General features: G+C 39.9%; 1 protein-coding gene across 1 annotated transcript; it reads right to left on the bottom strand.

Moving 5' to 3' along the window:
* Window positions 1–1,139: 1,139 nt before the first annotated feature.
* idh2 (isocitrate dehydrogenase (NADP(+)) 2) lies at window positions 1,140–15,121 on the bottom strand. Its single transcript, XM_083893822.1, has 11 exons — window positions 14,911–15,121; window positions 6,929–7,020; window positions 6,436–6,601; window positions 5,995–6,155; window positions 5,751–5,894; window positions 5,152–5,288; window positions 4,900–5,051; window positions 4,631–4,743; window positions 4,009–4,106; window positions 3,817–3,909; window positions 1,140–1,612 (listed from the first exon to the last, which is right to left on the bottom strand). The coding sequence occupies exons 1-11, from the start codon at window positions 15,026–15,028 to the stop codon at window positions 1,528–1,530; spliced, it is 1,359 nt and encodes a 452-aa protein (XP_083749948.1). The 5' UTR covers window positions 15,029–15,121; the 3' UTR covers window positions 1,140–1,527.
* Between the last annotated feature and the right edge of the window lie 9,137 nt (window positions 15,122–24,258).

Raw genomic sequence — 24,258 nt, forward strand, 5'->3', positions numbered from 1 at the left:
CAATGTTATTATAGTGCACTTAAGTCATTCAGAGCGCGGGGCGTGAACAAACTCCCATTTTCGCCCCCCCCCGCCAAAAGCTTCGATTCATAAACTGTGGTCGAAATGACCGTTGGATTCGTCAATCCGTGTCTTTTACTGTATATTAATGTAAAGAATGCATCAGTCCTCGTGTACGTCGGCTGGTACTCGCGATCAGGACCACTGTGTCGAAACCTTATTTTGAAAGGTTTCCCCTGTATCGATCTCTAGTCTAATGAATGTATTTGTTTCTGTGGAATGTTTTTAAGATACTAAAGACAAGGAAATTCACTTTGCCCTTTTATTTTTGTGTGTGTGTGTGTGTTATAAATGGTTAAAAAAAATCCACTTTTTCCACCAAAGAATTGGATCAAATGTAGCAGCTACAGGAAACGTCAAGTCTCCTCTTCGATGCTGTGTAGAGCTGGGACATTGGATTTTTTTTTCCTCGGTGCCCGGTTTGAAGAACTTGTGAAATTACATTCAGGTTACCCCCCCACTCCCCACTCCCACTCATCTGTAGATCTCTTTAAAAGATTACCAGAGAGAGAGAGGACTATATGGTACAGCTCTCTCTCTAAATCGACGACGATTTCCCCTCCCATACATCCAGGTTTTTTTTTACGAGACAAGACTGCAGCATTCACATTTGTAGCTTCTTCTTTTTCGACGGACAAATCCGAGCGAGATTTGTCCCCCCAAAAAAAATCTCGGGACAGAAATATTAAGTGCCCGGGAACGTGTCATCCATCATGCTGTACGCTGGTCTCAAGTGATGAACGACAACCTCCCAACATGTGACAGGGGGCCACGGACCTCACGGAAAATGATTTTTTTTTGGGGGGGGGGGGGGGGGGGGGAATGCCCCCCAAAAATCTATTCAAAACTTTTGCGGTCGTTGATATAAAATGCATTAAAAATAAAATAAAGAAAATGAATGCAATTTTTTTTTTCCCGTGGGGGTTTTCTGTATTAGTGTGGAGATACTGTGGATAGAATTGTACGTACAATGTTGTGTACCAGACAATACTGTAAAATAATAAATTTATTTACCGCTAACAAACGGTGCCTGAGCTTATTTATTTGTCCCAAAAAAGGAGGAGGAAAAAAACAGGAAATAATGGGTCAAACAAGGGATTTATTGTTGAGTGCGTTTGACACAGGCTTCAGTCCTAGGGCCCCGAGGCATTTTACACAGTAACTGAATACAGTAATTTTTCACATTACAAAAATAAAACCTTGCAAAATAAGGAGACCGTGATCGTGAGGGGAGGCGTGAGCCGACGCGACATATCGAGCGCTTTATACTAAACTAAACACAACTCTACATCCTGTTATAAATAGTACTATTTCTTCTTTTTTCTTTTTCCTTCAGATGAAATGCAAGTGGATTCATTGACCTTTTTTCTTTTTTAAGTTAAAAATGAGGTACAAAAACACAGGAGAGACACGCGCACCGTCGCCATCTCCAGGTTAACTCTATTATTTCTTCTTTTTTAAAGTCCTTCACTTGCCGAGGGCTTTTTCCAGATTTGTCTTGATGGCGTCGAGGAAGTCCGTCGTGTTGACGTAATGCTCGTTCAGTTTGACGCTGGAAAAGAGAAAAGACGGGACGCGATTTAATAATTTAGATTATAGAACACGGAAAAAAAAACATGGATATCTTTATCGCATTTGTCTATTTTGTTAGATAAAGCTTCAAAATTAGGGTTATAAATGAACAATTTTGGGGGAAAATATCTCATTTCAAAGTTTGTGACACTGCATTGTGATTGTTTTGTTAAAGTCGAGCTTCAATTCAATATTTATGGTGTGATTTAAAAAAAAAAAAAAAAAAAATGAAGTATCAACTGGAGCTGAAACAATTATCGATTACTAAATGTATTAATTAAAACACGATTTCTGATCATTTCAGCTTCTTAAATGTGAATATCTTCTGGTTTCTTTGCTCCATTTAACAAGGAAACAAACACCGATCGACATTTTTTTACGTTTTCTGACATTTTATGTAAAAAAAATAATCATTAGTTGCAGCTCGAGTATCAACTACTCCATATTCTAATACAAAGAAATAGACAGCTTTTGCAGTACGTCGTGTGTTTGTCTTTCAAATCTGTTTTTAACAAAAATACAATAAAGACAGATCCTGAATTTTAAATTAATCTAGTGGTGAATAGTGCGTTCAACAACATCTTAATGGATAAAATATTAGGTTACTCTTAAGATTAGGGAACAAATATTCACCATTAACTAGGTGCTTACTAGCATGCATATAAGTAGCATACTAGCCCTTTATTAGTAAACGTACCATTATGTTGGAAAAATCTTAATTCATGTTTTAATAGAGGGAGAATAAGGTGTTAATATGTGCTTAATGATTACCAATAGGGTTAGTATGCGCCTAGTTAAAAGGTGAATACGTGTTCCCTAATCTTAAGTATTACCAAATATTACAATAAACGTGCAATTGCAACCAACAGGTGATCCAGTGCATATTACCTTACATTATGGGCTATCCCACCTTCCAGTGAATGTTAAATAATAATAATAAAAAAATCTTTGCTCAGTACCTGGATCTAGAGACGAACAGTCGCTGTAGTTTGTTCCTCATTTCCGTGCATTTGTTCATATATATTTTTTCCCCGCCAAAAAATGCACATAACGGTGTAATATTCCGTTAACTTAATCGGATAAATAAACTCTCCTCTCGGACCGAACGTCCGTGACGTCGGTTAATTATGTAAATCTGTTCAGACGTCAACGAAAAACGACTCTTTTGTGTTAAGCGTGAGACACCAGCTGGAGAACGAAGGCCGTCTCACAGCGAATCTGCCATTTTCTATCAGAGTTTGTCTGATTCGAGTGTTTTTCTCGTGAGGTTTGATGAAAGGATTTTGCAGGTAAACGCTAACAAAACAATACATTAGTTCCGGTGCCATTAACAAGCTAACACACACACACACACACCTGCAACTAATGTTTGTGTTATTGACAGATTTAAAGAATATCTACTCAAACTAATATAACCCCCCCCATAAGAAGTTTATTAAAATGACTCTTAATTTAACTTCGTGATAAGATGAAACTATAGGTATGTTCACATTAGCCCTTTTTTTTCTTTCTTTGCATTAACAGACGTCGCAGCATGTGTTAATGTACTGCGACCCGGAATAAGACATGGGTGACACCACGTTTACGTACCGCGGCACTGGAGTCCAGGCACCGCTTACGAGTTAGCTCCGTTAGCTCCTGTAGCACCGTTAGCACGCCTACGGTCGAACTGGAGCGGTCTGTTTATTAAACTAAAAGAGCATCGCTACGAATGACCAGCGTACCTGTGTACTGCGTATGTGTGCCTCTGTTTTTAAACTTTAGCGTTGCTTTAGAGACAACTTTTAACAAATCGGGAGTCACGCAAAGATGACATCACGCGGAGTCTTTTTCCAGTCAGTCATCATGGAATCGCGGCATGCGCCAACGTTTAAAGCTAATGCTGTTAACGTTCCCAGCACCCTTTTTTTTTTGGTTTTCTTCAATTACTGCCGACTTATTTTTAAATAATTCAATATTTACATGTTAAAAAGGAAGTTAAATCAGCCACAACATACTAGATTGACAAGAAAAATTTACATCTCAGCAATTGTTTACAGAATATCACGACACGCACGCCACAAATGAACCACCTTGAGATGTTTCCAGCTCATTGAGTAGTGGTGGAAACTTGCTGCTGATTATAGATCTTAAGTACAGTGTAAGTGAGAGAAGTCACTCGTGTTAACCGAGACGTGAACTCACTTGGGCAGGCCGTGGATGCAGCCGGCCAGATCCTTGGTCATTGTGCCGCTCTCGACCGTCTCTACGCACACTCTCTCCAGTGTCTGGGAAAACCTGCGAAAGAACAACAACAAACACACACACAATTAGTAAATCCATGTTTCAAAGCGTCACAGAGTTTGTTATTTCACGACATTAAGACTCAAGTCTTACTTGATGAGGTCAGGGTTGCCGTCGAGTTTGCCGCGATGCTCCAGGCCTCGGGTCCAGGCGAAAATGCTGGCGATGGGGTTGGTGCTCGTCGGCCTTCCCTAAAAAAAAAAGAATAAATAAAAATACAGTTGATGGTAATGTTTAAGCCTTTTCTTTCTGAATATAATGAATATTACATTATCGTTCAAAAGTTTGGGGTCACCTATACAATTATTTTTTGCATTTTCCATTAAAAGTCACACTTTTATTCATCAAAAGAGTTGCAAAATGAATAGAAAATATCGTCAAGACATTGACAAGATTAGAAATAATGATTTTTAGTCAAAATAAAGAACCAGCAAAACTGTTTGCAGCTGTGCGAACATCATTGCACAAGGGTTTTCAAGGGTTTTCTAATCATCCAATAGCCTTCTAGTAGTGTTCATTCTATACTAGTCACAGCCATGTATGCGCACTCTTCATTTTCACCACATGATGGCAGTATCACTCCAAAAATAGCCTGTCTGGAGGTTCTCAGTCATTCAGCGGTCATCTTCAGTAGTTGGCTGTAGGCAACTGGACTCAGGCAGGTCCAGTTTTTTCTGCAGCTAACAACCCAACAGATTGCAGCTTTACTACAAACCTTCTGGTGCTCGCGGAAGTGCCGGGTCACTGTGCCGTGGGCGGCCTCGGCCTCGATGGTCTTGCCGTCGGGGCACACGAGAACCGATGTCATCAGTCCCAGAGAGCCGAATCCTACAAGAAGGAATATACAACTGCTTACTCAGCATCAACCCACAAGAGATCCAAAACAACAACAACAACAACAACAACAACAACCAAGCAAGGGTCTTACATGTTTCAGAATATTATTTCTTAAGAAAAGGCAGAAGTGTTTTCCAAACATCTCACCCTGTGCGACAATATCAGACTGAACGTCTCCGTCGTAGTTCTTGCAAGCCCACACAAACGCTCCGGAGGACTTGAGCACCTGGGCGACCATGTCGTCGATGAGCCTGTGCTCGTACCAGATCTTCAGTTTGTCAAATTCAGGCTTGTAGTTCCTGTAGAAAAACAAGAGGAAGAAAAAATTTAGCAACACTTGTAAACTATTTAAAAAACAAAACAAAACAAAAAAACAGAACTAAAGCAAGTGTTACTCACTTCTCAAAGATGTCCTGGAAAATGTCCTTGAATCTACCGTCGTAGGCTTTCAGAATGGTGTTCTTTGTGCTCATGTAAAGTGGCCACTTCTTACCAATGGCGTACTGGAAGCAGCTGTGAGCAAAGCCTGAGATAGACTGACGACAAAAAAACACACATACACAAGCAATCCATGAGTTTGCTGTGGGTTTTATCAGCAGAATCCAGGTCAACAACCTTTCTTTTGACAAGTTCTCCGTGTCATCTACGACGACCTCTGAGCTCTGACTGACGTTAGCAAACAAACCAGTAGCACAGCAGAGGATTCCACTCGTTTATATCTTTTTATAAAATGCATTGGGGTGGATTTAAGAACAAATAGTGGCATCAGGTTTATGGAAATCTTTAAAACGACACATCAAAAGAAAAGGTCTGAAAGTCTTTCTGAAACTGAAACCTGAAGAACTTTATTAGCAAAAAGATCTTTTATAGTTTTTTTTATTCAGAGGATGATTTTTATAGCACTATGGATAATAATAATAATTTGTCTTCAAGTGAATTTTCCAAAATGGCTTAGCTGGTTGTTAAGGATTAAATAATCTCCAGATTTACACACTCACCTCATCCGTGTTGTACATGCCCATTCCACAGCCACCAGCGGGGAAGTCATAGACCTCCCACTCCTTGCCTGCGCTGCCATCAGTCGGCGTGAAGATCATCTTGAATTTGCCGGGCTGGTCCACAACAAAGTCTGTTGCTCTGTACTGTGGAAAAGAAACACGGCAATTTCATTTTAACGTCAAGAAATTCACGTGTTAATCGTAAAAAAAAACTGCGACCATAACAACGTATCGGGAGACTCACTTGGTCGCCAAAGGCGTGTCTGCCGATGGTGATGGGCTGCGTCCAGCCGGGTACGAGCCTGGGAATGTTCTTGCAGGTGATCGGCTCGCGGAACACGGTGCCGCCCAGGATGTTCCTGATGGTTCCATTAGGGCTTTTCCACATCTTCTTCAGGCTGAACTCTTGAGTATTTAAAAAAGCATAGGTATTTACTTGCATGGCCGCTCATCTCGACGAACACCGTCAGTCACGATGAAGACAAACCCTTTATTTTTCAGTATCAGGGCCTGAATAATAAACTGGACAGGACTGATTTCTAGTGCTGGATAAAGGGTTAATGATTATCTAATCTTGTGATTGGACTCTGAATTATGGCTTTATCAAAGTTCAACTAAACTCGCACGTACACTGCCCGGTGTGGGCGGCAGAGGGTGTGAAACGGAACATCGTGCGTTCGCTCACCTACTACTCGCTCTTCGTCGGGTGTGATGGTGGCGCACTTCACCGCCACGTTGTACTTCTTGGTGGCCAGCGCCGAGTCGATGGTGACCTGGTCGTCGGTCTGGTCGCGGTAGGGCAGGCCCAGGTCGTAGTACTTCAGCTCGACGTCCACATTGGAAAGGATGAGCTTGAGGAACACAAAAAAAAAAATTGTATAACTTGTTTCAGTCATGTTTTTTTCCCACGGGCAAACACAACCATCTGTTCTGGCCTGGGGGCTATCAGCAAGTGACTGACTGTAGTATCAGAGAGGCCCCTCCCCCAAACCGTTCATTCACTATCTTCCACATTAGCCTCCTTTCACATTAACGTGTTCGTGACATGTTTTTATCTGCGACTGGCAGCCCAATCTTGGGACAGGTCAAGGGCTGGGCTAAGTGCTGCTCCACTGCTTGTCCTCTGTCTTGCTTTTTAAAATAAAAAAAAAAGGTTCCTTGGTCTAAATCTGTGTCACCTTCTCTTTGATGAACTCCCAGATGATCCTGGTCATCTCGTCTCCGTCCATCTCCACCACCGGCTGGGACACCTTGATGCGTTTGTCGGCATCTGTCGGTCACACAAGCGAGGAAAGGGTTAATGTACAAAAAAAGCCTTTTCATGGATTTTAATTCACATAAAATTGGTGATTTGTCCCAGGAACAGTCATAACTAACTCTGCAACACAAGGTGCAGCTTGCCTTGATAGCAGAGTACAGGAAACGTTTCCTTTTTACCGTTTCTCTAGCATCAAATCACGTCTATTATATTTGGAATACCTTGAGATATCGTTGCACTTAGGCTTCAACCTTTGGCTTTTCTCACAGCTCCTAATATTTAACATATTTATGGACATGTTTTTTTGCAGCTCGGGGAAATACGGCACTCCTGAGAAAATTGCGTCCATGCATGCGATACAAACAAAAAGAGCACCTGATGCTAAGGCTGCTTCACAACCAGTTACCAAGAAGTCCACACAACACTACACTACTACTTTGTTACTTTGCTTTTAATTAACTGCTGTTAAGTTTTAATCTGAAGCATACCCATTAGCAACGGGCATTCCCGTTTATTTTTAAATTAGTGCTGGGCACGTTAACGGCGCCCACATTAACTCACGTTAACGCATGGCACGTTTCCATGAAGACTGACCGGGAAAAGACGCGTGTGACACGTCATGTTTACGTGACTCCGTATTGTTAAAATTAGTTTCTAAAGTAACGCTAAACTTTAAAAACAGAGGCACAGGTACGCTGGTTATTTGTAGCGCTGTTCCTTTCATTTCATAAACAGACCCCTCCAGTTTCACTGTAGGTGCGCTAACTGGCACTAAAAAGAGCTAATGCAGCTAACGGAGCTAACTGGTTAACGGTGCATGGACTCTGGTGTTGCGGCACGTAAACATGACGTCACACGCACCACAGCAGGTCTTGAGTTCGGAGTTTGTCGTAATAAAATGAAATGTTACACTGATGTACGGTTCGGTTGTCCGGCTTGACCACAGGTCCGTGGTTGTGGCGAAATGATCGATGATTTATGTTTTGGCACAAAATCGCCACCGGCCTCATTATCTTCCGCACTCATGTCACTTTTTTTTTTATTTTCCCCACTGTATGTCGTGTGTGTCAGTCTCCGTCTCCCTCCCGCCCTCCTATGTTTGTCATTGGTTTGCTTCAGCTGTCGATCCACAGCAAGCATGGAATACGGTTTGTGGTTGGCTGGCCGTAGTGGTGCATTCAAGGGCAATCGTAAGAAAGATGTGTATTGTGACTGCCAGAGCTGTACATGCAGGGCGAGCGCGGGGGATAATCTATATCGTTTATATCGTCGCTTTTTCGAAATTAATATCTTGAATGTTCATATCTCGATATCGATACGATAGCAATATATCGTTCAGCCCCATCAGTCGTCATGCGTTAGTGCGCCCAGCACTATTTGAAATGCATTGCTTTTCATTCAAGTTGGTATTTTTATAAACTGTTCAAATGTAAGTGCTTTTTTCCACCTATGGTATGAAAATGCTTTCCTGTCCTTGCTTCCAAAATTCTTTGACAAAGATTGGCATCTCTAATCATTAGTGAATTCTCTCTCTCTCTTTGAGCCCAGTGTGCTTGTCCTGCCAGCAAGATCTTTGCAGTGAATAGAAAAGTACAGGGGGAGGTGCAAAAGGATCAAGTGACGCTCAGTAATCCCAGCCAAAGTTAAAGCCCTCCCCCGGTGCCTTCCCATAATAAACACAAAATAAACCTACATTGTGTGTGTGTGTGTTTTTCATGAATATAATCAAAGATCAAAACTCTGAATGTTTATAAAGGGCACTTCATCTAAGCAGGGTTTCCTAAAAACACTGTCCGAGCACCTGTCTCAACAGCCATTGAGCTGTTCCTCAAACATGACACACAAGCTCCTGCAGCTACTCACGAGCGATCACATGACGTGCTGGAAATAACACCGCAGCAAAGTTGTGACCTTTGTAACAATAAAATGACACAATAAAACGGGCAGGATGGGGGTGTAATTTAGGGATACACCGGTAGATATGGAGTTTAAAACGCATTACTGAATATCGGCAAAGAAAAATGACATCTGCACTACCGTTCAAAGGTTTGGGGTCACTTAGGAAAGTCCTTATATTTGATGGAAAATTGCTTTTTTTTCAATTAATCTAACATTAAATGAATCAGAAATAAACACTCTGTACATTGTTAATGTGGTAAACGACTATTCTAGCTGCAAACGTCTGGTTTCTAATGGAATATGTACATAGGTGTATAGAAGTTCATTTCCAGTGTTCTAATGGTACATTGTGTTTGCTAATGGTGTTAGAAGACTATTGGATGATTAGAAAACCCTTGAAAACCCTTGTGCAATGATGTTAGCACAGCTGAAAACAGTTTTGCTGGTTGTTATTTTGACTAAAAATCATTATTGCTAATCTTGTCAATGTCTTGACTATATTTTCTATTCATTTTGCAACTCTTTTGATGAATAAAAGTGTGACTTTTAATGGGAAACACCAACAAATTGTATAGGTGAGCCCAAACTTTTGAACGGAAGTGTGTATTTGACACCATATAAAAATGGCGACAAACAACAAAACAACCAAACATTCAATGGCTAACGAAAATTGTTAGCTGCTTTTGCTCAATTCTCCCACTGTGCGCTACATGTCGAATATACAGATATTTCTTGCAAATCAGACATTTTTTTCCTGTAACTTTGCCATCTATGCAAATGTAGAATATAGAAAAAGAACGAAGAAATAGCACGATTGTTCACTCTGGAGGCAACTTGGCAATTAGTTCAAATAGCTTGAAGCACTTGTAGGCCAAATATATCAAACTGAATTGGGTTTTTAAAAGGTTTGAGTTTGAACTTTACCACCCAGGTTATCAAGGATATCTGAATTTCAGGTAAAAAATGGACAGCCCTGACAAAAACTGTCCATTATCAAAGACATTATATTGAATATTGAATACTAAATCAGCTGTACATGACTGGAATGTCAAACCAATGGCAGGCCACCAATTTAGTATGACTGAAACTGCGAAAAAATGTGTGTGAGATCACAACATTAAACGTTGACACCAGCCATATGGTCTATGGTGTCAATATCCACAGCTGGCACAGCTGTATAACAAAAGCAAGATAACCAGGGCATTTTAATGAACGGAAGTTATATTTTTGAGTAAAAGATGACGTGCCAGATCTACTACTGGGACAGTTGAGGCTTTGCTGCAGTCGCGGTGCAACGAGGATAAGTCATTAACCTCCTTTCCTGACCGGTCTAACCTAAATCTGCTGAAATGTGGGCCATGCTATCACAGAAGAGGGGCTGGGAACTGAGAAAGTTATATACAGTGTTCAGTCTTCAGTGTTTACACACTGGAAGCTGAGGAATGGTGTGAAACAAAAGTCAAGTGGGCCGGTCCAGCACATCATTGGGGGAAAGGTCTGCAGGATTGTGTTTGTCGCCTTTATTGCATTGTTAGTTAGAGACAGAGCGTGACAGCAGCAGGGTTATCTTACCAAAGTGGTCTCCACTTACAAAAGTACTAAACACACGAGTGGAAAAGTGCACAGATTTCACCTCATTTAGAACCGGGTGTTGAAAATATCTTCAAACAGGAAGCCATGTGATACCTATTTATGCCCTGCTTTGAGTATGAAAACATTACTTTACATTACTTTGTGTTGATTTAATGCTTGAACTCGTAACTCAACCAGCTCTACAAGAATTCATCTAAAACAAATACAACTTTTTTTTTAGAAATGGCATGATAATTAAAAGCAAACTGACAATAAGACCAAGCACTCCAAGTGCGGTACAGGGTGTTCACGACAAGCATAGGAGTGCGAGATTATTGGTTAAGTACCGAGATGAAGCCAAATTGCCAGTGGGTGAAACATCAATGGACATTTAACGCTACAAAAATACATTGTTGATAAGAACAGCCTTTTGATTCTCTGTGGTTAACTTTCATCGCCGCAGACGGTCAAAAACCGTCAATTTTCTCCAGGTAAACAAAACGACTACATCCAGCTTGTGAATTAATTCATCCTCAGACATAAAAAGATCCCAATAAGGCTTCGGAGTTTATGCGACGGTCGGGGGATTTTGTTCTCTCCTCTGTAAAATCCACAGCCAGGAAACAGCACGTTGGCCAGTTTTACAAGCAGTATGAAATTTTAAGGGCGGGTAATTTGCGGCGCAGAGGTGCCGACAGCGATCGAGTCACTTACGACGGCAATAAAATAAACAAATGTTAACTTGCTTTTGGACTGAGATTAAACCATTATTACTAGATGTCTGGAGCAGCACACGCATCCAAGATGACTTGGAATAGAAGCCACGGGTTAGTGTTTAACTGCAAACGTGTAGAACGCGCACTTTAGACCTCATTTAAAGAATAGGAGTTATTTTGTTGGCGCCAACATTAGCACAATAATGACAATAAAAGGTGTTTCTTTACACCATAAAGATGCCGCTTCTTATTCCTCATCCGTGGTGACTTTAAAGTTTGATACATAGAGATCCACTGTGTGTGCGATATTTATTAAGGATTTAAAGACGCCCATCACAGCCTTACAATAAGCCATTTTAAATTGTACTTTCGGAATGGAGGCTCACGTAACTAGGGCCCTATGAAATCCGTTTTATTTTTTTCCAAATTCCGTTTTATTTTTTTCCAAATTCCGTTTTTTCCGTTTTAATGTTTTAGAATTCCGTTTTTTCCGTTTTATTTTTTTTTATTCTGTTTTTTTATCCTTTTATACTTACTTTACCACCATAGAATGTGTGCTTTTTGTGTCAGTGAATAAAATGTCCACTGAAATGCAACTTTCTTCTTGAATCCACTGACTTCTCAATTGTTCAATTGTTTTGACTTAAGTTAAATCCTAATTAAGTAAATGCCAGTGAATCTTAAAACAAGCCATGCAATGCTGGTCACATTTAAAAGTAAAATAATTAACATAAATAAAAAAGTGGTAGTGCCCCCTCATCTGGTGTAGACGGATTTCTGCGCACCGCCCCTGCGCTGTACTGTTCTCCCTCTCCTGCGCCGTGCGCTTCTCCGTATCCGACTGGATCGTTTCTCTACACGCAATATTACCCCTACAACTCTGCAATTAAGGGAATAACAGATGCATCAGATGAGCTGATGTCTTTAGTTAACTGTTCAAAGAGAGAGAATGTTCTCTGGTGTGAAGTGAAAGTCGCGGGGAGTTCATAAGTTTCACTTTTGCGCAGAGACTTTCCAGCATTTAATAGGCGATGTTCCACAGTTTACTCGCCGTGTTTAGGCCGCCGAATTATCGGTGCATTCCTAAATATAACATCTTTATTGACAATAACAATATAACCGTAATAATGGCGTATTTGATGGTGTGACTTGGGTTTCAATCGGCACCTGGACAAGGGGACGCTCGCCGGTTACATGCGGGCGCATCGCGCTTGTTCCGCGGTTTAGAAAAAAAAAGTGTATATAAAGTAAATAAACAAGCAACACGCACTGGGGGAAACCCTGGCCGGGTGAGTGTTTGTGAGGAGATGCACGGGTGGTGCCACGAATGAGCGTTCCCCGGAACATTTCTCCAGACAAACGTTCCTTCTCCTCACGATGACAGCATTTCAGTCACATTATGTCAATTTCCGCGATATTCCGCGTTTAACATTAGATTCCGTTTTTATTGGCCAATTCCGCGATTCCGTCCGCGATTCCGTTAACACGGAAATCATAGGGCCCTACGTAACGGAGGCTGGCATGTTGCCATGTTTCTATAGAAATGGCCTGAATGGACAATCAAGACAGGGCATGTGTGGAAAGATGGGGTTTTGTTGCGATCTGCAGTCTCACCATTAGATGTCACTTTAACAGCAGTGGCTGGAAATGCAGCATTTTCTTCGACTGAATATTCGAGTTTCCGGTTTCTACAATTTGGGATATCAAATATCAGGTCATAGGCGATTCACTCCTGGCTGGAAGTTTTACAGCAGGATACATATTATAGATTATTCTGAACTAAAGCCATGCAGTAATGAAAGGTGCATTATGTAATAAATCTAAAGTAACTGGCTATAAAATCCTCCTAATATGTCACAGAGACTCAGGAATAATGTTCATACAACATACTGAACTCACCAACAACAGTACAGCCAAAGTATTTGCATTAAAAAAATATTTTGCGGACCGCAAATCATGTTTAGAAATCATGTTTTGGTATGTGGCGCCACCTAGTTACGACTGAGCTACAATGGCGGAGAAAGCGAAACCTAGAAGACCTCAGTATTTTGAATTTGAGTGTAGTAACCGTTTTTGGCCACATTCTTACATATGGCGCCTTTAATGTTTTACTGCAAACATCGACTGTAGTCCGACACATACCCGTTGACATGACGACATGTTGGTTCAATCAGTCAGGGTTGACCTTCAACTGACCCACTGCTGCAACTGGTTGTGCTAGTTTGGTTCACATGGACGAAATATCCGCGAAGTACACAATTATCATGGTCGAAACTAGTTTTCTTTGGTTCTGGACTTGTTTACGGACATAAAACTATATACACTTGAAGAAAGAAAGTGACATTTAACCCATCTAGAAACCAGTGTTGTAATGAAGTACAAATACAACTTTCACTCAAACTCTATTTGTTACTACCAAATAAAATCAGAAGAAGAAGAATCATGGTTGTATTTATATAGCACATTTCTAGCCCTGAGCTACTTTACACTTCAGGGGTTAAGTGTCTTGCACAAGGACACATATAGGTCAGGACTAAAATGTACTCAAGTACAGTAAATGCCATATACTTTACAACTTTAACTTAAGTAATATTACAAAAAAGTAACTTCACCTTCAACCAGTCATTTTTCGGGGGGTGAGATACATACCAGAGTTACTCAAGCATGACTGCTAGAAACTCACTCACTCATGATATAGGTACTTTTTAGATTGTTGCCCAGCTCTGCAAGAACTTATAGCTAATAATATCTGCATTGAACACGTCATCTATCTGGATTCCTGCCCCAAAGCATAAAACAAGCTAATGCCTCCCTGGTAATAGCATAAAAACACAAAGAAAAACACATATTAAGAGGCAAGAAAAAAGGGCTTCAAATGACACGTAGTGTGCTACAGTTAACTGTCAGAGCTCTTGGCTGCAGAGAGGATGAAGAACCAGATGGAACATATTTGATGTAGGACAGGACACACAGTTACAGGCGGCAGCCATTGCTCGGTATAGCGGAGTCTCGTATGCGGCGGCTGACCTTGGAAGAACTTTTCTCGGCCCCAGTCAGCGTCGAATTAATGACTTCATGCGTGCAGAACTGGAGCACCGCAGATTTCTGCACACACCGCCGAGGTGACGTGGATTCTCAACGGCTGTAACAGATTATTCATTTTTTGTTGTTTTTTTAAGAAAAAACACTCATGCATGTTTTTTTACCCCCAAACCCTATATTTTATATCATCCTGCAGCATTAATGTCCTCGTATGTTTCCAGACAGGGCACCTTTCATTCATTTATGTGACCAAAAACACCCTTAATTTATTGAAGCGAGACAATAGACGCTTCTACTTCGTCTTATTGTTTTTGCCAACTCCTCCTCTCCGCGTCAATAACGGTCGCCTTGGTATTATCTTCACCCATCATCATCACCGGCACATTCTGTGTTATCTTCCCTCCGCCGTTACTAGAAAGACGGCATCGTTTTTTAACCTCTGCGGCCATTACACTGCTCCAGCGCATCCCCAGCATGCTAGCATAGCCGCGCTAGCTTGACTTGACGCTACCGCTAAACCGCTGCTTTCTCGCGTTCAACCGTTCACAGTCGCGCGTTATTACACCCGTTGTCGAAATAAAACACACATTTCATTCTATTCGCGCACAAACCGGCGTGTTTAGGACATTAAACGACGCCGCGGAGGACACCGGTTCTCATCATCTCCACTTACAGTTTCTTTGTTGTAAAGTCTGGCAGTGGGCAGCAGCCGGCGCAAGCACCGCGGGGCTCCGGGAAAAAGCGGCGGCAGACCTCGACAGGGAGCTGATGACTTTCAGGTATCCAGCCATGTCTCCGCGGGCGCAAATTACAACTGCTGTCTGTGGACACACACTCGACGGAGCTCGGGAGCTAAAGAGAGGGCACTGTGTTCCGAGGCAGCCAGCAATATAGTCAAGTTGCAGCGCCGCCCTTCTCCCCTCCTCCCCGGCGGGACGCGCCGAGCTTACGTCACAGTCGCACTCGCTCTCTGCCAGGTCTGCAGTTTACAGCAGGGAGTCACAGGAGGTCACTGTAATCAGACTATGGCTCTTAAATCTGAGTAACTCAATCCGATTATGATACTTTCTCTTTTGTTTTCATTCATTTGCTATACTTTTTTGTTTTGTCCAGTTTGTTTTATTTTTAATATATATATATGTGTGTATATTTATGATACTGTATACATTTAAAATAATTAATTATGAAGACAGAAATGGATCATTTCCTGAATTTCAAAAATTCATTAAAATTATTCCATAAGAGGTTTGCCAATATTTTCAACGGCTCCTTGTTCAGGGCGATGCTGACTATTATGATGGTAAATTTCAAGTCATTCCAAGATACTTTTTTTTTGAAGAAGAAGAAAGTCAGCTCACTGTCAAAGTGCATCAGGGCAAATGGATCATTTCCTGAATTTCAAAAATTCATTAAAATTATTCCATAAGAGGTTTACAAATATTTTCAACGGCTCCTTGTTCAGGGCGATGCCGACTATTATGATGGTAAATTTCAAGTCGTTCCGAGATCTTTTTTTTTTTTTTTGAAGAAAGTCAGCTCACTGTCAATGTGCATCAGGGCAAATGGATCATTTCCTGAATTTCAAAAAAATATTAAAATTATTCCTTAAGAGGTGTGCTAATATTTTCAACTGATCCTTGTTCAGGGTGATGCCGACTATTATGATGGTAAATTTCAAGTCATTCCGAGATACTTATTGTTTTTGAGAAGAACATTCTGTCGTTGGAGTCTTTTTTTTTACTATCTATGTTATGAATGTGTAACTTCAAAAAACTTTATTTGTCTCTGGGGGGATCGAAGGCACACAGGGCAGTTATACTGTCACACAGGTTATACAGGCAATATTAGAAACACTATTAAAAAAAACATTTTTCAGCTGTGCAAATTGCAGTCCGTCAAGTGTTGGAATGTAGGAATGTTGTTTTTGTGATTCTGTCTCTCTTGTAAAAGAGATTTCCTGGTAAAAAAAATAAAATAAAGGTAAAAGTAAAAAATAAATGAGCTGGAGTCAGGTGCCGCAGACACAACTGAGCTGAGGTCAAGGGTCACAATACAGAGAGCAGGTAAAACGCACTGGAAACAGAATATCAACTTACATGGAGGAAGCAGCACAGTGAAATATTTATAGAGGACTCGACTGTGTTGAGGGTGGAGTGTTTGTTGTGCTGAAAGAGGGAAAAGACGACAATGAATGTTAAAATGTCCTTTTTAGAAGGTGACTATATATGAGACGATGACTTAAATCATTTTTGAAATAATGAAACGACGAGGTGATGTAAACCCTGAAATATATTTATATGAATATGATCAATATTAATTTCTACAAACTGTTTTTATAATTCTTCTCCCCCCCCCTGTTTCGGAGTTTTTGTTATGTACGGCTGCAACGAACAATTGCTTTTTTTCATAATCGATTCATCTGTAAATCATTTCCTTCATTAAAATAATAAAAAGTCATTGTTACAAAAAAATACAATGTGTCTTCTTTTGTCCACAAAATAAAGACGATTCAGTAAAGAAAGCAGAAGATATTCAGATTTAACAAGTTAAATGCATTTTTAAAAAGCACTAAATATCTATCTATCTATCTATCTATCTATCTATCTATCTATCTATCTATCTATCTATCTATCTATCTATCTATCTATCTATCTATCTATCTATCTATCTATCTATCTATCTATCTATCTATCTATCTATCTATCTATCTATCTATCTGTCTATCTATCTATCCAATAGCTAAAAGATAGGTTCACGTTAGCTAACATTCTAGCTAGCTAGATAGCTGTTTGTTTTGTGTAAATGTAGGCTAAGGTTAGCTAAAAGTGATCTATCTATCTATCTATCTATCTATCTATCTATCTATCTATCTATCTATCTATCTATCTATCTATCTATCAGATAGCTAAAAGATAGGTTAAAGTTAGCTACAATTGTAGCTAGGCAGATGACTGCGTGAATATGTATTTACTAATGCATGATGGTGAACATGTGGAAATGTTTGCTCAAACTAATCTATTATGATACCAAAACAAGCTTTTTTTAACCAAGGCAGAGGGAGCTCTAATAAAGCTGAAAAGCAGCGACATGAACAGACAGAGACAATGAGAGCTCAGTACAGGATGTTCCCAAACGTCTCGGCAGAGGGCTCTCTTCTAATTTTAGCAGAGGGGAAGGTGGTTACCATACTGGGAGAGAGAGAGAGACATGGAGGAAATGTGTGTGTGTGTGTGTGTGTGTGTGTGTAGCACAGTCACAGTCACATGACCAGGGTTTGGTGTTGATCCAACAAGAAAGACAACCAGGTCACCTCTAAAGCACTGGGACATGTCAGACTGGAGTGAAAACCCTTTTATTAGAGCGTATTAACCCTTTAAGATACGCACCAAGAATAAAAGCAAAGGAAAACATATTTCTTTGCATTATTATTTACTTATGATAACAATAACGACAATCAATTTTTATTATTATTATTATTATTTTTATTTTTTTAAATTACACCCTACAGTATTTCAGATACAGGCCTCTACCAAACGGTTGAGACGTCTGTTCATAATAAACCTGGTTTGCATAATTCATATAGTACAACATTCAGGTGCATTATGTAATAAATCTAAAGCAACTGGCCATAAAATCCTCCTAATATGTCACAGAGACTCAGGAATAATGTACATATAACAAACTGAACTCACCAACAACAACAGTACAGACAAAATATTTGCATTAAAAAATATATTTTGCAGACTGCAAATCATGTTTATGTTATGAAATCATGTTTTGGCATGTGGCGCCACCTAACGACAGTCTACCAATCATTGCAGTCAGTTGAGTCTCAGCTGCCGAGCAACCACGGGTTGCCAGTTACGTCAGAAAACGAAACCTAAAAGACCTCTGTATTTTGAATTTGAGTGTAGTAACCGTTTTTGGCCACATTCTTACATATGGCACCTTTAAATTACACCCTACAGTATTTCAGATACAGGCTTCTACCAAACGGTTGAGATGTCTGTTCATAATAAACCTGGTTTGCATAATTCAAAAAGTACAACATTTTCAGAACAAGTTATATTAAGTATATTAACACTGAGATATAGTGACTTAAAGGGACACTGTGTAGTATTTATGGGTTTATATAACCCAAAATCCACTCTTTTATACATATTATGTGCTCCTTCATTGTCTAGTAGCTGTATAATAGTTGTTGTTTCATTTTCGTAGTGTTTCAAAAAGTCATGTAAAATAACATGGTCGCGGGCCGCTACTGCATTGCCACGACGCCATGTTTCTACTGGAGCCTGTATAGACAAACGCGAGAGAACAAATCAAGCGTCGCTTTACTTGAAGCAGAAGTCCCGCCTCCTCTCTCTCCGCTTCGTCTGCTACGGCCGCGGTAGCTCGCCCTCTCCCTCACCTCACGAACCTCATCTGCTGACACGGAGAAAGACGACAAGGACGACATTTGACCGGCTGAGGATACCGTAGCGCTCAGGGAAGGGAGGGGGTGAGCAGAGGAGCAGTTCTTTGTTGTAAATTTCAGCCTCTCCTCTAGATGGCACTATAAACTACTTACTTCACCTTTGAAATGTGTGGTCGACCAAATGGTTGAGTCGTACCTTAAAGGGTTAATAATAAACCTATAAATGAACACGAACGCTGTGTGAGAAGTTTGAGTGAAGGTCAGGTGATGTTTGACCCCTGCACATGCAGCGGTAAATTAGTGCAGAGACAGAAGACAATGGCGATGACATAACAAGTCTCTACTTTCCGCGCTAACCTTTGGACGTGTGATGTAAACACACGCAGGCACGCACACACACTCTCAGGTGTCACCCTTCTATATTTAGGCTTTAAAACTTTTGCATTCGCCGACAAAGTTCACGTTGGAGTCAGACGCTTCAGTGCAAGTCTGATCAGGCGTTCATTTATATCTGTGGGTGTGATTCTAATAATTACTGTCATCTTAGCTCTGAAGCTGCTGCTGCTGCTGCTGCTGCTGATGATGATGATGATGATGGGTTTTTCTTCTTTTGTCTGCAACAGCAATTTGCAGGTAGGAGAGTTAAGGATGTAATTTGATGCTATATAAAGTCTGCTCTGTTCTTAGACTCGATTGGTTAGTGTGGATGTATAAAGACAAGAAAAAGAAGAAGAAGAAGAAGAAGAAGAAGAAGAAGAAGCACAGTCTTGTGTCTAAACTGGTTTTAAATAAAGGCGCTCGGATTGTGTCGGTGAGACTTTGGTGACATCTGCTGGACGTTTGGTTGTAAACGTCGTCTTCTTCTTCTTCAGCTTAAACCTTATTATCAAACAGCATCAGAGCAGGTGAAGATACATTTTTAAATATTTTATCCTAGAATTGTATATTTAAAAAAAGACGTACAGGATCATTTATTTTAATTTTAGTCTAAAGATGTAGAATTTGATGATTCTTTGAGGCATCAGAAACTCAATAAACTAGTACAGGAAGTATGGTCCAGTCTGATGATATTTCATAGAATTTCAAAATAAGGGTTTGTTTTGATAAATAGTGTCCAATAAAAAAAAAAATTTATGATGATAAATTAATCTGTAAATAAGAATAATAAGAAAAACTGATTAATATTAATAATGATGACTTTAGGGAAACTTTAGGGATTGCCTAGTCCTTCCATGCATCAATCAAATTAGTATGATTCATTTTTAATATGAGCCTATATCATTAAGGTAAAAAGTAAAAATGAAGGTCAAATTTGCCTATAACTGTGGCTAAACCATGTGGTGAACTTTATTTCAACACATAATACAGTTTTCCATGTGCAGCATGTCCTCAGAGTGGCCACTGGGGGGCAGCAAAACACGCTCAAGCTGATGAGCGTGTGTGATTTATTTATAAAACAAAACCCTTTATCATCAAAAGAAGAAAATACATTTATCTCCAGACAAAATATGACTCTATCTTATAGTCAGAATTTTAAAGGAAGTTTGAAAAGTACATTATTTCATATGCCCCATATGCAAATATAACGCAATAACAATATAGTGTAGTACTTAATGGAATGTTTATATCCCATCTCTGATGATGATTTGTATTTACTTTGTATAACTCTTGAAATTGTAAAGAAAATGTAATTGGAGCAGCATTTAAAGCACTTAAATTGCATAACACTGAAATTATACACATTTTAAGACGAATATTTAAGTGCGCGTCGTGTTGACCATCAAATAAACCGATGGATTAATAACGAAGAAGCCAATGGATGCAAACGAAACAGCGGCTAATTCCTGTATTGTGTAGAAATATATACTAAATTGAGAAGAGTTAATAACATATATATATATATATATATATATATATATATAAATAATTCTGGAATACCTTTGTTTTACAATGATATAATGAATATTTATGATTATTTATCAATCTGTGTTGGAATACAACCAGAAACAATGTGTTTGACACCATTCAAAAAATTGCACCAGGAAGTCAGACGATACAGTCTGTATCATCTGAGCGTTATATCATCTGAATGACAGAGCTGCATCAGTCTTCCATCACAATAACGTGTTCCTGTGACTAAATCAGCACAGCAGGAACAGGCTGAGTCGTGTGTGTAACACTAAATTACTCGCTGATTACAACACACGTGCACGAGCGTGCGCGCACGCCTCTGAACAAGCGCCCCTGCAGGGTCAGGATGATGGAGCTGCCAAGACGTGTGTGTGTGTGTGTGTGTGTGTGTGTGTGTGTGTGACATAATCACAGTGACAGTGCTGATGTTTGCCCATCATCTCAGCACAAACGGATTACGAGAGAGAGAGAGAGAGAGAGAGAGAGAGAGAGCCTGAGGAAATAACCGGTGATCCTTCTAATGAGCTGTGTGTGTCTGTGTGAACACAAACAAACAAATAAACAAACAAAGGAAATTCACAAGTTATAGACATTTATTCAGAATATACAACAAAACTACTAGCAAAAATACTATCGATTAAATTATGTTTTTTTTTTGTAATATTTTCGACTCCCTAAACAGAAGCAAGGCTTCACAGGTAAGGTACATGGAAGCTGTGTGATCTTTAAGTGTTTGATTGCCGTTAGCGTGAAATGACATTTTTTAAATTGTTTCACCAATGTGACCGAGGGGGGGGGGGGGGGTCAAATGTCATTCAGCGTTTTTTTTTTACCTTGAATGTGCTTTGAAAGTCTATATATATATATTTTGTTTTCCATATATATATAAATTTTAACACTGTTAATAGCAACTTCTTCTTCTCTTTTTTTAGCATTAAAGTGCTGTGACACATAGCCCATAGTGGTTTACCTGTTTCTTAAGGCAAGAAGTTCATTCACTCACACACACACACACACACACACACACACACACACACACACACACACACACACACACACACACACACACACACGTACCACGTTTTCATTGAAACACCGACATAAAAACACATTTTGGTTACATCATCATGAGTTAACGTCCGCTCTCTCTCGCTTTCTTTTTTTTGTCTTGAAGGCACTTTGTACACATTTTGCTACAAACAGTCAAATGTTCTATTACTCAAAGCTACATCTTAGACAAGTGCATCACAAGGTTTTTTTTTTTTTTTTTAAATAAATTTTTCTTCAATACGCGTCCATTAATAATAATAGTGTTAAATTACATTATGGACAAAGTGCACCCAAAGTGGCCGGGCTGGCTACGATAAAAATGGACCCTGTGTTCCCGACACATTACATGTGTCACTGTAAAGAGAGCTATAGTTTCTAAAGAGGTGTCTTGGCGTTTACATTCAAAACTGTGACTTTGTCCTGTATATACGGCTAATGCGGGAAAAAGGTCCAGTGTGTAACAGTTAGCGACATCTAGTGGCGAGACGACAGACGCTAACGCAAACATGCAGGTTAAACCCAGAGATCTCTTGGTTCCATGACAACTGACCGGAAAAAGACGCATGTTTTTCATGTTTTTACAGGCACCATTTACCAGTTAGCTCCGCTAGCTGCGTTAGCTCCTTTAGCGCGCCTACAGTCCAACTGGAGCGGTCTGTTTATTAAACAAAAAAGAGCAACGCTACAAATAACCAGGGTACCTGATTACTGCGTATGTGTGCCTCTGCTTTTACAGTTTAGCGTTACTTTAGAGACTCATTTTAACAATCGGGAGTCACGTAAACATGACGTTGCGCACGTCTTTTCCGGTCAGTCGCCATGGAAACGCATCATGTGTTAATGTGTCATGTTTAAGTGCCGTGGCAGCGTAGTCCAGGCACCGTTTTACCAGTTAACTCCGTTAGCTCCTTGAGTGCCTGTTAGCGCTAAAGCGCTACAGTCCAACTAAACGGTCTGATTTCCGGTCAGTTGTCATGGAAACGCATCATGCGTTTATAGTGCCCAGCACTAATATTTGAACTTTGCGAGTTCGAGTTGCTATGGAAACACGGCAGCCTTATGTAAAACATGATCTTTGCCTAAAGGCCAGGTCGTACTTTTCGAGGTCAGAGGTCAGACGGTGTCAGTGTGACATACGTGACGTACCCTACATGGACGAACAGGAAACGCGTGCGTACTTCCATTCCAATTGGAAGTGTGATTGTGCTTCCTGTGGTCCAGATGGTGGCGCTTTCTTGTTTTGGTCACACAATGGGAAAAAGACTGTATCCATGGAAACTAGCTTGCGGTTATATGAGGAAGTGTGCTGGTAGCCACCTTTGAGCAACTTATGGTGATTTTCCACAATACAGTCCCCGGCACGGAACAACACGTCTCAACTTGAACTTTTGGTTCGTTTTCCATTACTGTAGTGAGCAGAGTTATCATAGCATGGCTAGCATGAAACTGCTGCTACGTCTTTTTTAACGCGTCACGCACACAAACTAGTAACTGGCGACTAGTAAAGCGGTTGTTTTCGGTGTAACTGAATCATATTTACATATAATTCACAAAATCATTCAGCACTCTGAACTAAAATATGGTGGAAGGGCGGAAGGGGGTCATAACGCGTCTCAGCGGTTGCGATCGGTGGTTTTCAGATTTAGCTGTTGTTGCTAAAATACACCAGACTCACAGAGATTTTGTTAAATGTTGGAGATTATGTTGTTCAGGATGTTTTTTCAGGATTTGTTAAGTCTTTTTTAACTGATATACAGCCTCACATTTCGTATCGCCTCAGCTAGCTAGCTTGGAACACCGTCAGAGTACCAGGTACCGGGGTATGCTATCGCTAACAGAAAAACAAAAAAAGTCAAGTCGAGCTGCGCTGAAACGTGTGTCGTGGAAAATGTGCCGTAAATGTGTAAAATAAAATAAACAACAACAACAAGGTGAACACCTGGATCACTAGATTAGCCTCGTTTTAGCATGAACAGAACCGCGTGTATGCACAAAGCAGCTCTACCACGGACACGAAAACGCAGAAAGTATGAAAGTAAATATCTAAAAAAAAAGGCTTAATCGGAAGCTACAAATATCACCACTTTCTCTTGTTCTTTTTCATTATTAATAAATATTGGACATTGCAGCTCCATTCGCTTGGAATAATTTGAAAATCTATATAATTTGAGTCCCTGTGATGGATTGGCCATCTGTCCACGACCGCCTTTCACCTTTTTCAATTGTGGAGGATAAAAGCGCTAGAGAATGAATGATTGTATATATATATGTACATATATATATATTTATATATATGTACATATATATATATATATCCTGGTGTCAAAAGAATGTTATCAGATTGACTTTGAACTCGCGTATCTGGCTGCAACTGAATCACACATAAATTTTTATGGGTGTACATTTCAATATTTTATGACTCTGTATTTTTATTCTCCTTTGGGTGAATATTTCATGAACACTATGAATACGATACGTCTGTGTGTAAATCTGACTGCTTCTATATATATATATATATATATATTCCGTCTCACCTGTATATCCCTTTTTAATGTGAAAGAGCTTTTTTTTTTTTTTTGAATCTCAGTGAGGCTTTCGTGGTTAAATAAAGGTAACAAAAATAAACATAGTTTACCCTTTAAG

The sequence above is a fragment of the Microchirus variegatus genome (assembly GCF_963457635.1).
Source record: "Microchirus variegatus genome assembly, chromosome: 8".
NCBI classification, from domain to species: Eukaryota; Metazoa; Chordata; class Actinopteri; order Pleuronectiformes; family Soleidae; genus Microchirus; species Microchirus variegatus.

Coding starts and splice junctions, on each gene's coding strand:
- idh2 (XM_083893822.1), bottom strand. CDS start 15,028: ATGGCTGGATACCTGAAAGTCATCAGCTCCCTGTCGAGGTCTGCCGCC. Junction 5,289..5,750: donor GCATGTACAACACGGATGAG/GTGAGTGTGTAA, acceptor TTTTGTCGTCAG/TCTATCTCAGGCTTTGCTCA. Junction 4,107..4,630: donor ACTTCCGCGAGCACCAGAAG/GTTTGTAGTAAA, acceptor TTTTTTTTTTAG/GGAAGGCCGACGAGCACCAA.